This window comes from Rhinichthys klamathensis, unplaced genomic scaffold, assembly GCF_029890125.1.
Source record: "Rhinichthys klamathensis goyatoka isolate OS25496 unplaced genomic scaffold, OSU_Roscu_1.1 h1tg000687l_1, whole genome shotgun sequence".
NCBI classification, from domain to species: Eukaryota; Metazoa; Chordata; class Actinopteri; order Cypriniformes; family Leuciscidae; genus Rhinichthys; species Rhinichthys klamathensis.
In genome coordinates this window covers 438,601-456,016 of record NW_026607115.1, presented here as the reverse complement: position 1 = coordinate 456,016, position 17,416 = coordinate 438,601, and the positions used below count along the sequence as shown (strand labels likewise).

The following is a 17,416-nucleotide window of genomic DNA, read 5'->3' as shown; positions in this document are numbered from 1 at the left end:
TGCCACACGGGAGAAGAAAAATTCGGGATTGGGTCACTTGAACCATGTAATGTGCGGCCTAAAGAACATCATGCGGCTCCCTAGTCATTTTTTGGGTCTGGAGTCATGCATGTGCACAGAAAGCGATGATATTAGGGAAAGTTCTCCGTTAAGTAAATTCCCTCAGGTTGTGTTTCCAGAGAAGTCTGCAGTCCGCTTGTCTTTATTCCCTCACCTTGTTTTCTTTACTGATATAGTCCAGCTGGAGGCACCACGGATGGGTCCAGATTCTGCTGAGCATCTGGAAATCCTGGAAGAGTTTGGTTCCCGCACGACCTCTTCCACTCTCCAAGGCAGAACCGACACCTGTTGAGAGGGTTTAGACGTTTAGTGCCCACAGACTCTATCCCAGCATGCCAGAGCACCCCAAATCCTGCATTCAGATTAGCCCAGAGGATTAACTGAGCAGGTAAACAAGCTCTTAGGACTGTGAGAGGCTCATGCTGCCTGTTTTCACACTGATACTTAGAAAAAAAACAAAGCCAAATAATTATTTGCAAGAAAGGCTTTGCAACAAACAAATGACTGCTATGTTCAAAAACAAACACTAGCATACTGTATATTGCACAGCGCCTGAAGCCCGTGTTCTAGGGATGAGCACGAGTACCAATCAGTGATGATCTTTCATTAAAATGAAAAGCTATTTTTCTTTTTCCTGATTGGTCATAGCAGCACTTTGTGCGGTACTTTGAGATCTGATTGGTTACCGTAAGGACAGCATGACGGAGAACTAAAGTGAAGCAATGGCTTTGAAAGCATACACTACAGTGAAGCCTGGAATCACTATGATGATGAAAATACAGTTTAAGTGCAAGAGATGCAGCACCAATCTGTCTTATACATCACATTATAATGAGAAAAATCTTTGTCCATATTTCAGTGTGTTGTTACAGGAGAAGCGCATCCACAACAGGAGATACACATTCTGACAAGCACAACTTCAACTTGTGCATTTGAGTCATTTTGTGCAGTTGTAATATTTTGCCTGCATATACATATCTGATTATTCTCATAGGATGTGTTCGTTTGAGTTAATTAACCTAAAAGCTTGCAAAGAGTTTCAGTTTACTGGTGTTCATTAACTCTGCAAAGTAGAATGTACTTCTAAAAGTAATAATAATAAAAATGATTTAAAAAAATTCACACGAATGTCTTCAATGTTTTAATATTCAAAGTGGACTTCTGTAGCATCCCATTGTTTGCCCTAAAAATAAACAGAATTGTTAAATGTTTATTTGAATAAAATGTAAAATATTATTAAATTGTTCATGTTTTATGCCTGAACTATTTATGTTTTATGCCTATTATTTGATTACCACCATTTTTCATTATAAATTTGTATTAAATAAAAAAATAAAGAAGTTAACAGAATTTCTGAAAAAAATGTATCGGAATAAAAATAATTTCATAGGTCCCTACTATTGTAAAAATGTTAATAAAAATCTTTAATAAGTTTAAAGAATTCAATTGCCTAGACACGCTTTTTGACTATTAATATTTAATTAAACCTTTAAGAACTGAATACAGAAAAAATAATGGAATTTGAAAAAATAAATAAAACAGATTTTAGAGCCCTAAAAACTTAATTGTATCAGCTTTATATTTCAATTAATTAGATATGATTTTTGCCTAATAAAATTTAATGTAACCATTCAAACAGAATCCAGAAGAATAAAATTGGAGAATTCGGACAAATGTAAAGGGAAAAAACGTAATTTATAGGGCTCTAATTGTGTTTAATTATGTTTTTTTTTTTTTAGACAAATGATATACAATTAATGTTCTAGCACTTATTTTTCTTATCTAATTTTTGCATCCCAATACCAGGCAGACACGGGGCCAGAGTACAGTCATTGCTGTCAAATCTGGGATCGCAAACACTGTCACAGACTGTAGTGTTGTGAACACTGCAGCGAGTGTAAAACGCTGAATGCGAGTTCACCTAAATGCAGCATGAAATTGGATCAGGGTTTGGGTAAAGCAGGCCACCGGGACAAAAGCACAAGCATTAAGGGAAAGACGGTGTCTGGTTGGTGGTCTCTGGGGGTCTGCACCCACAGTCACAACAGCAGCGCAGGAGCAAAGCAGCGGCTCAGAGGAAAGCCGGACTAATGAGCCTCCGGCTGGGAAACTCTCCCCAAGCTCTTCATTAGATAAGGACGTGGGAATTTGTTCAGATAGCCTCACGGCCTGGTGCCAGCTGCCTTTCTCTTTCTCTCCCAGATGCAGAGCTGCTTCAGAACAATCGAGGCCTGAACTATAACACCACTTCATTGAAAAAAGAAGAGCCGGTGGGGAAAAGCTGGTCTCACCTCAGGAGACTCAGGGTTTAAGCTGACAGACTTTATGAGCAGGATCACACAATTGACTTGATTAAAACTTAACACGAAACGCATTTAACTTTCGTAATGCAACATTTTTGAGTGAAACTGAATATTCAGCAGGAAACAGATGTAGGGCTGAGACACTTTTTCTTCAGGTTCACGTGGTCCGTCACATCAGCAGAAACGTCATTTCAGAGGTGGGAAAATAATTTCATGATGATAAAAGATTATGAATATTTACACTGACAAATGCAGAGACTTTTACTATGATAATAAATAGGGAAATTTTTTAATTCAAGTTGCTTTTAACAACCAAGAGCAAACATGCAATAAACAGAATGACGTAGAGTCGTACCTGTAAAGTGATCCAGATAGTACCGATAAAGCTTGCACTGAAGGGGTGTTAACCGGATCTCTAACACATACTCGTGTTTTGGTGGGAGGAATTTTGTAAGGGCAGTGTAATCTCTTCTCTGTGTGACAAAAACAAGAACAGATTTTAAAAAGTCTGCTCACCATGAACAAGCACTGAATATTTCACTCATTTATAGACCGGTATTGTGTAAAACCATGACTTAAGATAAATAAAAGCCCAATATTCAAGCCCTCATTGACTGTGGTGATTTGGCTTACTTGGACACATCCCGCCAGCATCTCGTAGAGGATGTGCGCTCGTTTCTTCATGACACGGACATCAACGAGCGTGGAGTCGGCACACTGGCCGTTCTGGATGGGGTTGATGAAGCGATTTCTGAACTCTTTCACTGATCCCAGCAGGTTCTCCTTAATGAAGGTCACCATACAGTGATCTGGGGGGAGAAAATGACACTTTTACACTCAAAAATTATTTATAATGGCACAACCATCAACCACTGACCATGAGGCATAAATCAATCACCGGTTCCAATCTGCAACAATTTCTGGGTGTCAAGGAGCAATGAACTTTTAGGGCCCTTTGGAAGCTCAATCTTTAAGCTATTAATGACTAATGATCTACCAATATTAGGGGTGGAACGGTACACAGAAGTCACGGTTAGGTTCATACCTCGGTTCAGACGTCACGGTTCGGTACGATTTCGGTACAATGGAGGGAAAATCAAAACAAAAATGCAGAAGGCATTGTATTTTTTAAATAAGTTTTATTAATAAAGGTATAGAACCAGTTTATTTGTAGTGCACTGACAATAGTTTAATATAATTAGTTTATTAATTAAATTAATAAAAAGACAAAAAGACCTTGCGATATGTTTGGTAATTGTACCTGAATTAATTTAAAATTAATTTGCTGTATTTCAGATCAATATATTTGTTTTCCTTAATGTTAATTAACATTATTAATTAACAATGTAACATTATTCTCATCTGAATTATAAATAATTGATTTCTGTATAAAATAATACTACCATTAAAAACACATTCGATTTTCTTTTTTAATCAATGTAGAATGTGTAACTTGAAAATAAACAGATTAGTGCTCCTACTCCGAGGACAAGAAACGAAAACCAATGCAATATGATGAATGTCCAAAAGATGATGGGACCCACAGACTGTTTTGAAATGAAGTTAGATAAATAGGTTTTGCTTTTAAAGGCACACTGTGGAACTTTTCAACCTTTATAATATATTACCAAAACCCATTGAGATGGTACATCGACTTACAATAGGTTGAATGACACGTCTGCCGAAGCCTGAAGGTGTCTGTATCGCTTTTACTAGCACTATGTAACTTCGGGTTTCGGGTAGGAACCCGAGCACAAAAAGAACTACAAAATTCGACCGTTTTACGGCATACGTCACTTCCCCCACAACCCCAACTTCCTCAAATTCTAACGTGAGAGCTCAACTCGCGTTTGATTGCCGGCGTCTGTATGTTGTCGTCATGGCTGAATCAACAGCCACTCGGAAGAAAGCGAAGAAAGCAAAGATTTTGTCAGAGGAGACCAAAAAAAGAAAAAGGGAGAGTTTAAAATAAACATCGGCATAAAAGTGTATATATAATGTAATATTTACTGCGAATTCGTGTAACAAAACGGATATAAGTCACAACGTACTGCCGTATACAAATGTAAATGTTTTTTTCCTTTCAGCTCATATATGTTTGTATTTGTGTAAAAGGAAAAACAAACTGAAGACTACAAATAACAGAAATATGTAGTGAGTTATATCAGTTTTGTTACACGATTTCCCGACTACTCGATTTCATCTCCAACCCATTGCAAAGAGATCCTGAAGACGTTAATTGTTTGCTTCAGGTGTGTTTGATTAGGGTTGGAGATGAACTGTGCAGGACAGACGATCGGCAGGAGCAGGATTGGGCAACCCTTGTCAATGCGACTTACCTGATCAGACATTGTTTTCTGCGTATGCTACTTTTATTCAATTTGTTTTCTTTATAGGATTTATATTATTAATCTTATATTTATATTATTATTTTGGTCAGTAGTGAATCGATTAACTTTCTCCAACATACAAATCAAATGCCGTCTGCACACACATAAAGACACTGGAGGTTGACCAGTTGACAGTTTGTTGACTTTTGCGACAATGCTGCGGCGCTTGTGGCCTCTAGGGGCACTAGACGTGAAAATTACAGGTCGAGCGCACCCTAGTGGCCAAAAATTCCAGTGTGCCTTTAAAACAGTGTGTGTGTGTGTGTGATTTTGGTTGGGTGACAGTTGTAGGTTACAGTTTGACAAAAGTTTACAGTGTGACAAAAGCACAATGTTGTGTTTTATTGCGAGTGTACACAAATATAAGTAAACACTTTGCAGGTTTAATGATCTGTATGAAATGATGGAGTATGTTTTTTATGTTTCCACTGTTCGATCGCGCTCGCGCCTCTCTCTCTCGCGCGCACACACACACTCCAGCATTCATTGCAATCTTGACATCGCAGCCTGTTCATTATGCGGTCACACCAAACGTGAATAGAGCGTCAAATTCGCGTCTAGTTCGACGCTAGTCCAAAGCGAATAGGACAGATTATGTGTCCCTAAAGAACCCGCGAATCAAACAGTAGTTCCGCATTACTTTAATTAATTTGCACGCAAGTTTTATTTATTTTTATACCGTGTATTCTCCGTGTAAATTCGTGCACCGAACCGTGACGCCCGTACCGTTTCGGTTCATTACGAATACATGTACCGTTTCACCCCTAACCGATATGTTAGCTGATATTTGGCAATTTTGAGATAAAGGCATTGGCTGATAACCATATGTTAAATAAAAGTGTCAAATTTTCGGTATGGGCCTTTCAGGTTCGGCACATGTGTACCATACAAATACAGCATTGTTTTAAACACTGCTTGTACGTAACTTCTGTGTTATGAACATCATTTGAAACTGTTTCTCTCTTATAATGGAACGATAGTGTATATATGATATTGATAAACTGTATTTTGTTATTTTTCAGATGCGTTTGCAGCAGAGTGAGCTTCTGTGAGAAAAGTGAATGATCCGAGTTGTCCTTTATATTATATTCAAGTTCATACATTATACATCAAATTCAGCCTACAGTTTAAAGCGGCTTGGCCTCATGCAAGATGTGTGTGCCGTTTAATGCATTTGAGACTTGTTTTCCTCAGTGCATTACATTTACAATCCGTATCTTTAAACGTTAGAAATCTTTCACAGACTTCACTGAATGATCACTGGATCACGCATGCGTGCCAAACAGATGGAGTGCAATAAAACACACATTTTGCATCTAAAAGTGGAAATACTTCCCACAATAGCACTGCAGTACGACGAGTGTTGCAACAGTAACGACAGACATTTTTATGTAAAGACAGAACCATAGTTTGTTCAGTAAACCACAGTTTTAAAAAACTGCTGTACTGAAAACATGCCGAATTGTGACTTCAAATCAAGGGTATGTACTGAACCGTCATTTTACCAATCGCACCCTTAAGCACAAGCAAAAAGAGTGACTTACACTCGATGAGGTTGTTCTGCAGTGGCGTTCCCGTCAGCACCACCCGCCGACGAGTCCTGATGGAGTTCATGGCTTTGGAGACGGCAGACGCTTCGTTCTTCAGGATGTGACCCTCATCACAGATGACAAAATCCGGACCTGTGCATCAAAACACAGAAAACTTTAGAGTAAATTAAACATTTTACAGCAGCATGTCAGTTTTATTCACTTCAATGATTTTTTCCAGGACTGAAAATCCCCAATTTGAACATTTTTACCAGCTGATATTTCCAGGTTTATCATAAATGCAGTAAGTTCACCTGGATCAACTAGTGTTTTCTGAAAGGTTTCCTTCAGCTTCTTGCTCTTGATGTTGCGCCCTTGCGTGAGGTTGCGGTACATCTCGTAGCCTATGATCATGACGCCGCCGTCCTCCTGCCAGCGCTGTAAAGCGTACGCTCTCTCCTGAGGTCTCTTCACTGTGGCCAGCTCCGTCACCTGAAACACAGAGGGGAAAGACACCGACATAGGGTGAGATTAAATGTCAACATTGAAAAGGAATGTGCTCTTTTAGTAATCTTTGAAACAATGATTCAGGACTCACATTTTCTGCCCCTTGTCCAGTGTTAAATGCATCAACACTTGCAATTAGGGCTGGGCGATAAAACGATAACGATAATTATCGCGATTTAATTTTTCTCGATAAAACGATATCAAGAGTTCGATAAATGTTTGATAATGTTTATGCGCCAAAAGCGGAACGAAACTCATTTGAGCCGTGCGCGTCTCACGGACCATTTATCCGCTCGGCTCAAAGTCCAAACGGCAGTGCGAGCTCACTAGAGCAGACGCGTTTACTCTGATCGTCTCGCTCACGAGATCCAGTGAGAAGCAGTTGAAAAAGCGAAGAACACAAATGTCTCAGTGATTTAAACCAGTTTAAAGGCAGATGAAACACCGCTGACAAACAGGAGAAACACTGTGATACAGTCAGAATATAAACTGAATCCATTTACCATGGATTTACTGTAAGGTTAGTGCACCATGAAATGTGGGATATACATATTGGATTGTATTATATTATTAATGCAGACAATGTTTTAAATGACTAATGAAATATAATTACAGTATTTAATAATGTATTTAGGCTACTTTTTTCATACAAATACCATAAAGTTACATTTTGCCATGATAGTGAGGTGCTGTTGGCTATGCCTGGCTTTATCTGTGGTTATCGTGATCTAAAATGCATGATGCTGGATGACCAATGGTTCATTTTAATAAAACTCAGAATATTACAATTTACCAAATAAAAATGTGGTAGTTAAATTTTTTTAACAGATGTTACTGTTTTTGTTAATGAACATAAATTTAACATAGTAGTATTTGCTTGAGTTAGGATGCAGATTTACTGTCTACTCACTGTCAAATATGCGTTTCAATACAAAACATAAGGTTAATATTAATATTTCAGCCTGCACTGTAAACTGTGCTGAAGATACGTGCCATCAAAGTCAGGCAACACAAACCTGTTTCAAGACTTTATATCTCACATTAGCACATGCAGAAACTAAGAAATATATGTTTCTATTCAGATATTTATTTTGTTAAGGAAAAATTACAAATGATGTTTTACCTCAGATTTGGCAAATGTTCTTGTGTTTGGCAAATGTTCTTGTGTTTGGCAAGTGTTTGTCATGATATGTTCTGACAATAAAGAGTAGTTTAAAACCACAATTAACGCTCTGGTTTCTACAGCTTTCACTTAAGAGCAAAAATCTGCCTTTAAACTTGAAGGAAATAAAGATTTGACATTTATCGTGATAATTATCGATATCGACTGATATAAAAAAATTATCGTGATAATTTTTTTTGGCCATATCACCCAGCCCTACTTGCAATTGTTAACTTTAAATATCGAGTCAAAACATCATCAATCCTTCCAAAATGTGTTTTTGTCTTACCCCGATTCACATACATACATACGTCACTCGCCCGTTTGTCTCTTCAATTAAAATTTTTATTTATTTGTAACATTCATTATACACTACTTCAACATACTTTGTGTGGAGTTTCAAATGGACCCGTGTGATTAACAAACAACGGTAAAGAGTAAATGGAAAGATCTACATGATACAATACCAAATCTCTACCTCTAAACTCTCCTCGTCCTTCAGGCCTTCTTGCCACTTCTCAAACTCATTGAGCCAGTTGAGCACAGTGTTGAGAGGACACACCACCAGAGCTGTGGAGAAGTTCAGCTTCTCACACAGAAGAAGAGTGTGGAGAAACGTCACCACCTGCAGGACGCCGAGAGAACAGCAGAGTCACTCGTGCTCCAGCCACAGCGTAATCACGAAACCAATCATTTACAGCTGTTCATAGCATGGTATTATAACAAGATGGCATAAAAAAATAAATGGTAACACTTTACAATAAGGTTCATTTATTAAACATTATTTAATGTATTAACTAACCATAAGCAATACTTGTTACTGTTTTTGTTTATTAATGTTAGTTATATAAAAACACAGCTGTTCATTGTTTGTTCACAGTGCATTAACTATTGTTAACAAGATTTTAATAAAGTATTAGTTAATGTATTAACTAACATGAATTAACCATAAGCAATACATGTGTTACTGTTTTTGTTTATGTTAGTTAATACAAATACAGCTTTTTATAGTTTGTTCATGTTAGTTCACTGTGCATAACCTTATGTAAACAACATTTTAATAAAGTATTAGTAAATATTGAAAAAGCATAGCACTAACAAAGATTTAATAAATGCTATTTACGTGCAGTTCATTATGATGTTAACTAATGAACCTTATTGTAAAGTGTTACCAAATAAATAAATACATAAAAGCAGTTACCTGGAGGGTTTTGCCCAGACCCATGCAGTGGGCCAGAATACAGCCGGAGCCAGAGGACTTCTCCACCTTCTTCACCGACTCACAGCAGCAGTCCCACATGAACTGCACACCTGCAGACACAACACACAAGATGTTGTCCTACACTTAGAAAAGGACACTATGATGGACTAAAACTAATTAACTATCAAAAAGTCCTGCACCAATTAGCTATGCAGAAGCAAGCTGTTTTCTGTTAATGTGCAGAGACTCATTTTCGATACATTTGCCGCTAAAGGTAAATAACGAGAGAATAAATGCAGTTAAAAAAGCGCTGATAAAAAAGAAAAAAGAAAAAAAAAAAGGGCTATAAACCAGTGTTTATGATCACGAAAACCAATTAAAATAATATACAAGTAAAAGTTTGCAATATCAAGCAAAATAACATACTGTTGCAGCTAAAATAACTGGCTTCGGATGAGACCGGAGGGCATGTGCCTTGGATTAACATTATTCACTTATTGTATCTTACTTATTTGGTCAATTATCCGGTGTCTCCAATTAGTGCCTTGAACTATTTATGCAGTTTATTTAAATTGAAAAGCACCGAAGAAAGTCCAAGATGGACTGAAATGTTTCTTTTTTCCTTTTTATCACTTTTTCTGTTAGAGCACGTTTGTACTTTGCTGAACTTTTTATATTTCGCAAACTAATGAATGCATGAAAAAATATAAACACACCCCCCCCCCCCCCAAAAATAATAATAAGTAAAATGAAATGAAATAAAATTACTAGTTGACACATTTAACTTCAGAAACATGATGCATTTCTGGGTAAAGATTTATATTATTTATTTTGCGACTTTTTGGTATATAATTTTTTTTGGGCCCATTGCAGCCTTGGTTTCAGCAACAACAACAAAAAGCAGATTTAGAGATGGAGAAAGTTATTTTCTTGCTAAAAAATGTAACATTTAATAAGAAATAGGGAAAATCTTTATTTGATGAGGACTTTAAACATTGATTTACTTTGGCGAACCCTTTTCAGGGACACACTAGAAATGCTAAAAAGTTGCTATAACCAAAAATATACGTGTGCTCGACTCACCATCCACCTGATGGGGTTTGAGTTTGGTCACCAGGTTCCTGTGAACCTGCACTAGTGGCTCCTTGGTCTCCTCGTCCTCATCGAGCACCAGTTTAGTGGTGATGGGACACGCGATCTGCGACGACTCCTCCACCACGATAGTCTGAAACCAAAGAGCCCCAGCTTTGAGTTTTCTGTACAAGATGAAAACTATAATACAAAGGAACAGTTTCTAAGCCCTAAATATTTGCATCTTAGATTTGTACCTCTCGTAGTTTCTCCCTCAAGCGCTCCCTCTCAGCGATGCGTTTCCTCCTGTCCTCTTCCTCCTTCAGGGCATCTCGGGTCTCTGTCCGCAGAAGGTCATCTTTAAGGATCTTGCGGATCTTCTTGCGATTTTTGGGTGTTCCTTTGTCGTCCCCTTCCTCGTCACCATCACCATCCCCATCCCCTTCCTCTCCACTCTGTAGAGGCGAAAAACCAAACATCCTTCACATAAAGACATCAGCAGCTTGTAAATTCATCATGCTGAAATAGATGTGTAATATACGGCACCTTGGCACTGGATGAGGAGTCTTGAACCTTAATGCGACGTCGTTTTTTCTTTTCTTTCTGGTAACTTCTCTCACCGTCTTTGCCTGCTCTCTTGGACGATCTGCAAGTGTTACCAGGACATGTTTGGTTAGTTTTATTTACCTCAGCAAACAGTAATAGACTCATTTGGTGTAAAAAAAATGCATTAATAAACCATGATTATTAATAATCCATAATAATTTAGCAGAAGATTTTATGAAAGGTAGGGCTGGGTATCGTAACAAAATGTTCGGTACCGATACCGATACCTTGACTTCGATACCGGTTCCTGAACGATACTTTTTTCGATACCAATTTTATGTAACCAGGTTTAACAATATAACATTACCTAATTTTTTTTTCAGTTTGTTGACTTTTTTACACTCATATTTTGAGTATGTAAAAAAGCACCAATGCTAAAGTTTTCTATGTTTCCTAATCATTTAACAACATGTATTCTTTACTTCAATGAGCTCATTGTTTCTGCTTTAACTTAATGCATTAATTAACGATGAAACTGAATGAAAATTAATTGAAATGCATTACACTGTCACCTCTGATAACAGATCACTCTAAATTGTAATTTAGACATGCATTTTCTGTAAAGCTGCTTTGAAACGATATGTATTGTGAAAAATGCTATACAAATAAATGTGAATTAAATTAAATATAGGCTACGGGGGGCGGGATATATACCTGCACGTGAAGCTTGCAGCAAAGCACTGGCAAAAGTAGCCTAATGATTATGGATGTGGAAACAATAGCAAGGAGATATTTTAATTATTTATTAATGAACAAGTGTTTACTAATGGTGTGTTCACACCGAACGCGAATTTAATTATTTGTGCGAGTAGATTACATACATAGTCAATGCAAAGACGCGAATAGACGCATCATTCGCGCCGGGCGTCGCGAATGACGCGAATTGGGTGACGCGTTTGCCGCGAACGTCTTCCGCGCAAGTTGAAAAATTTGAACTCGAGCTGAAGATTCAAGCGTTGAACTAGACGCGATAGACGCGTATTTGACGCTCTATTCGCGTTCGATGTGAACACCATTACTCTCAAGTGTATTTTGTGCGCTTCAGTGCCTAGATTTACCGTGTTGCCGGTCTTGGCAGCAATGATCTTGTCGAAAATATTGCATCGCGTGCATCTGGCATCGAGTCTGGCACATGACATAGGTACACTTTGGATCATTTCCACATATTTTCTATCTATCTGGGTTGGGACGCACGCTTACACACACACACACACACACTGCAGCCTCACGTGCGACGAGCCGCGTCTCTGGGCAGCCGCGTAAACTAGTGTTTTTCCGCCACAGCCAATCATGCTGCATGCTTATTGTTTCACTGACATTGACGAGATTAACCACTTAGGTACCGAAATGTGGTACCGAAAAACAAGACATGTTTCGATACTCTGTAGTATCGAGGCAATTCGGTCGGTACCTAAAAAGTACCGAACTCGGTACCCAGCCCTAATGAAAGGGGAATGTGGCCAGAGAGAATTTTTTATTTGCACATTTGATTAGACTAAACACTTAAAACATATATTACCATTAAAAGTTTGGGGTCAATAAGATTTGTTTTAAGTTTTTGAAAGAAGTCTCTTATGCTCACCAAGGCTGCAATTATTGGATCAAAAACACTATACACAGAAATATTATTACTATTTAAAATATTTGTTTTCTATGTGAATACATGTTAAACTGTCATTTATTCCTGTGATCAAAGCTGGATTTTCAGCATCATTACTCCAGTCTTCAGTGTCACATGATCCGTCAGAAATCATTCTAATATGATTCACATAATACCGCCCATACATATCATTTTTTATCATCTCATAATTTGATAATTTGGGTAATTTTGTAGTAATAGCTTACATTTACAAAAAAAGACAAGTAAACAGTCTTGTCAAATTATATTTTATATTATTTTAAAACAATGAGAATTCAATTCCATTTTATATTATATTACATTTTATATTATAAAATTGTTATTCAATTTTATATTAATATAAAATAAGAACAAATTGCAAATGATAGCACACATAAATACAACAGAAGAAAGAGACAAATTATATAAACGGCTTCATGTGTTTCAACAGTATATTCAGGCAAGAAATACTAGAGAAATGAAAGTAATCGAATATAAAATAACACTGGATGGTTTTCAATGTAAAAATGAAATACAGATTTACGCTTAAAGTTATTCAGTCAAGAGCAGAGAGTGATAATCTTTTTTTCTTTTGTTCTTTGATTAACATGACAGAGAGCAGCAGGAATATTCCAATCCAATGTACGGTTACACAACATGCCTTTTCTCTAAACTATTTACAATTATGTTCCAATACTGACTGCATTTACCTGAATACTCGGGAAGACGGGCATTTGACTTTTTTTTATGTATTTGACCATTTAAGCGCAATAAGCCACGCAAAAGAAGTCTATTTGGTACTTGCGAGCTGTTAAGAGAGGCAGCTGTATGAGAGCGCCACTTAAACTATAGATCAGTGGTGAACGAGCTTTTGGTGTGAGTGCGAAACTTGCGGCAATTAAAATTGCGGCAAACTTATACGCAATAAAAGCACTATTTAACCGGAGGGAATGAGACGAGTAAGTGAGAGGAAGAGGGCGTGTGTTAATTGGCCATCGGAGAGAAGAGAGCGCGAGAACGCTGGTATCGATACTGCAGAAACGGAGCGTTGGAACCATTTAAGATATTTCAGTATCGATACATTTCGAAATACCAATATTTTTTGACAACACTAGTAGAATGTCTAAATTGGACCATCGAAATAGAGAGCTTCCCACAACAACACTGCACCACTATAGAAACAAAAGATTTAGATGGAAATATGTCAGTAGAACCTCACATCCACAATGATCAGGTATTTATTTTAGCATAGGTCGAACTACACACCATAATAAATGCATTCAATGATTGTATCTCGGTCTGGGTTGTAAGTCTTACACCGTGTCCTAACCAGGTGCGATGCGATAAGATTCTAGCGACAGATAATTTGTCTGTCCACACTAGACACGACGTGACTACGAAATGCATAAAAATCAATCAAAACCCCCAGCCAATCAGAACAGCGTGTGGGCGGAGTCTCGCGGCAAGTGCACAGCACCAGAGAGTAATCTTGATGGCAATCGCAAGAAAATGGATAAGTAGGCTACATAATCAAATTCACAAATATTGCACCATTTAAACATTGTTCAAATACATAGGCTACTGAGTTACTAAAACAATCTTTGTCAAATAATACACTTGTTTGTTTTCAGTTTGAACGTTCTTGTTTCCATTACTTTCATTTCAAGATTTGAGGTGAATTATCCATTGTTGCTTTTACAGCTGGGAACACTAAATGATATTCAAAGTCACATTACACGCTTTTAACATTAAATAAAGCACATAAACGGTACCTGAGATTATCAATGCCACACTTTGTGTTTGATGTTCCAGTGCGACGTCGCAGAAAAATAGAAACCGTTTCTAAAATAGAATCGTTGTGTGTCGCGGTTGGTTAGGACAAAAACGGATTAACATGAAAAAATATACCTTTTATCGAGTGTGAACACGGTGTTATGCACTAACTGACTGTCTGTGACGCATAGATGTTGTCAAAAGGGGAGCGTTTCCCTCGTGATGCTCTGCCTGGAGAGCAGAAATACTGAGTTGCTCTTTGCTTCAGCTGCATTGGGGTCAATTGACTGACATTAAGGGGACAGTTCAGACAAAAATAAATTCTGTCATCATTTACTCTCCCTTAAGTTGTTCCAAACTTAATTTATTTCTTCTGCTGAACAACGGAAGATATTTTGAAGAATGTCAGACACCAAACAGTTAACTGGACCCATTGACTTCCATAGTAGAAAAAAAAATGTATATGGAAGTCAATGGTTCCAGTTAAAGTTTCTGGTTACTGACATTCTTCAAAATGTCTTCCTTTGTTCAGGAGAAGAAAGAAATTCAGAATAACCTGAGGGAGAGTATATGATGACAGAATTTTCATTTTGAAGTGAACTATTAGGGGTGGGCGATATGAGCAAAAATTCATATCACGATATTTTTCATTGTCCGGACGATATCGATATTATATTGCGATATGAGAAAAAAAAAATTGGAATCACATTTTAGTAGCCTACACCTTAGTTAAATTACAGGCAAAATATGTATTTTAACCCTATTACTAGAAAAAGGTGAGGGATTTAATTGGACATAGACCTGAAAAATCTTTTTTGTTATTGTGCCATTGTTTTTCTCAAAAAGTGCAAACGTGCAACATGAGGTAGGCCTGAATTCACTAGTTATCTCTTTCCACTTTTTATTTTGCGGGGTCAAATAATTCCTTCATTAATAATTCGTAAGATGAGTAACACTGGAGTTTGGTTTATTGAATACGTTATAATCAATAAATATGAAATAGTGTGATTTCAGAGAGGTTTGACACTTAGGCCTAATTGAAGACAACATTATGTTAACCGAGAAGTTTTTGTATACTGACCAAAAGAGAGAAGTAGGCTACATCCTGCTAATTCAGTGGTGAGAATTTAATTGTTGTTTTTATATATATTGTTGTCCATTTATCGAACTTCCATACCTCTTATATAGTAATTATATATTAGGCTACTATGTATCAATTTACTAATGCTCGGACACACGCGGACTCTCTCGTTGTCGATCGCAGAGTTCGCTTCGCTTTTATCCCGCCCGGCGCCTCATAGACAGACACTGTGTGTGTGTGTGCATGTGCGAGAGGCGCGTGTGTGACAAGACGGAGTGACACGCTGTCACAGTGACAGAGAACGAATACACCGCGTGTTTTAAATGCCGTAAAAAAATAATAATAATAACGAAACGCATTATGTGGCGGCCGGTGTTGATTCTGTGGCGCACCGCCACGAATTAGTCTGTGTGTGGTGGGAAACACTGGACTGTTACCATGCTCTCAGTGTTTGATTATTAATGCCTGTGCATCACGCGAGTTGGACACAAGAGGAAAAGATTCAGTTCAGCCTCGATATTGTATCATCATTAGTAGTGTTATTTTAACGTTGTAAAGAGTACCAAATTGAACAAAACAATATAACTACAAAATTTGAATTTATGAATATCTAACGGTATTCTCGGTATCGCAAAATCCATATCATGGTACAACATAATACCGGTAGTCACGTTCATACCGGTATAGCGCCCACCCCTATGACCTATCCCTTTAAATATGGGACGGTAACGTGGATCAGGGACTCAAACTTGCGGACCAATGTGTCGATAGCTACGCCATGGCATGGAACTACAGAACTGCTGCCATCCTTACCGTGTTTTGCGTTTATTGCTCTTGTTTTCATCCTCTTCTTCACTCACAGCCTCACTGAGCACTGACGCATCACTGGAGCCCGAGAGCGACTGCTCAAAGTCTGAGTCTGCCGAATCATCACTGTCCACTACACAAACACATATCAATAAAACAATTCAACAACACTTCAGAGGAGTCACATGTGCCGGCTTATGTTTAGACTCGACACTGACCTTTCCGCCGGCCTCTCTTTTTGGTTTCTTTCTTTTTTTTGACTGGGGTCTCTTCATCAGAGTCACCCTCACTTAGAGTCAACTTCTTACGCAGCAAACGGTGCCTGCGTCCACCTTTCTTCACGTCCACATCTGAGCCCGAGTCTGAAGTTTCGTCCTCTTCCTCTTTTTCTGCACGCAACATCAATGCACTATACATGACAAGAACACATCTGCTTTAAACTGCATTCAAATCTGAATTAATTCTTAACTCACCGCTCTCGTCTTGCTCCTTTGCACCATCTTTTCCTTTCTTTCGTGAATCCCTATCCTCTTTGTCTGCGTTTTCATCATCCGATGAACTATCAGCTCCAGACGAATAGTTGGCTTTGATCTGCGCCAAAAGCATCCTCTTGGCAATTCTTTTAGAAGAGATAGAAACAAGATTAGGCCAAAAGTCCATAAAAATACAACTTATTTTAACTTATGAATGTCTAGTCTAGAATGTTTTCAAGGTAACTAGTTTGATCATCTTAATCAAATGCAGAATGATGTGCATCAAAGTAACTACAAACATCAAGATCATGGGTTCGATCCCCAGGGAACGATAAAAACTGAGTGGATTCTGCATATTAACATTAATTTCAACAGTTACTGTCTTGAAATGCTGTCGGGCAGAAACCTTGTATGTACAATACTTTTCAGGAATTAAAAAACGTTATACTTTTTAAAAATAACTCAACACCAAGTTGTCAAAGTTGGTACTGCAGCTTTATATTGTTCGAAACTTGCACGTGTCATCATATTATTAACATTTTACCACAAACAAACTCAAATAGAGCAAATACCAGAGATATGCGTTTTGCCCGTTATTAGACGCACCTGGAGGTTAAAGTTTACAGTATCTATGTGTACTTTTACTTCATGTGTACCACGAAACATTTTGATCTTTGAAACTTTGCAGATCTTTTACATTTACAAACAGCTATTATGCAGCACACTACATGAAGCGTCATATCCGAAAAAGCATAATACAGGCACTTTCACTGGATGATATTTTTAAGACCCACAGTGTTAGTGTTTAAACAGACAGAAACTTTAAAAAAAAATA

General features: G+C 37.7%; 1 protein-coding gene across 2 annotated transcripts in view; it reads right to left on the bottom strand.

Moving 5' to 3' along the window:
- Nucleotides 1-17,416, bottom strand: part of atrx (ATRX chromatin remodeler) — a 63,574-nt gene that overhangs the window by 25,476 nt on the left and 20,682 nt on the right. For both annotated transcript variants that reach the window (XM_056242012.1, XM_056242013.1), the window contains exons 11-23: nt 16,582-16,727; nt 16,327-16,497; nt 16,115-16,241; nt 10,770-10,869; nt 10,481-10,678; nt 10,236-10,377; nt 9,153-9,262; nt 8,430-8,576; nt 6,597-6,774; nt 6,298-6,435; nt 2,997-3,172; nt 2,719-2,836; nt 215-345 (exon numbers count right to left, since the gene is read on the bottom strand). In XM_056242012.1, coding sequence (XP_056097987.1) covers nt 215-345; nt 2,719-2,836; nt 2,997-3,172; nt 6,298-6,435; nt 6,597-6,774; nt 8,430-8,576; nt 9,153-9,262; nt 10,236-10,377; nt 10,481-10,678; nt 10,770-10,869; nt 16,115-16,241; nt 16,327-16,497; nt 16,582-16,727 — 1,882 coding nt within the window. The remainder of the gene's footprint in view (nt 1-214; nt 346-2,718; nt 2,837-2,996; nt 3,173-6,297; nt 6,436-6,596; nt 6,775-8,429; nt 8,577-9,152; nt 9,263-10,235; nt 10,378-10,480; nt 10,679-10,769; nt 10,870-16,114; nt 16,242-16,326; nt 16,498-16,581; nt 16,728-17,416) is intronic.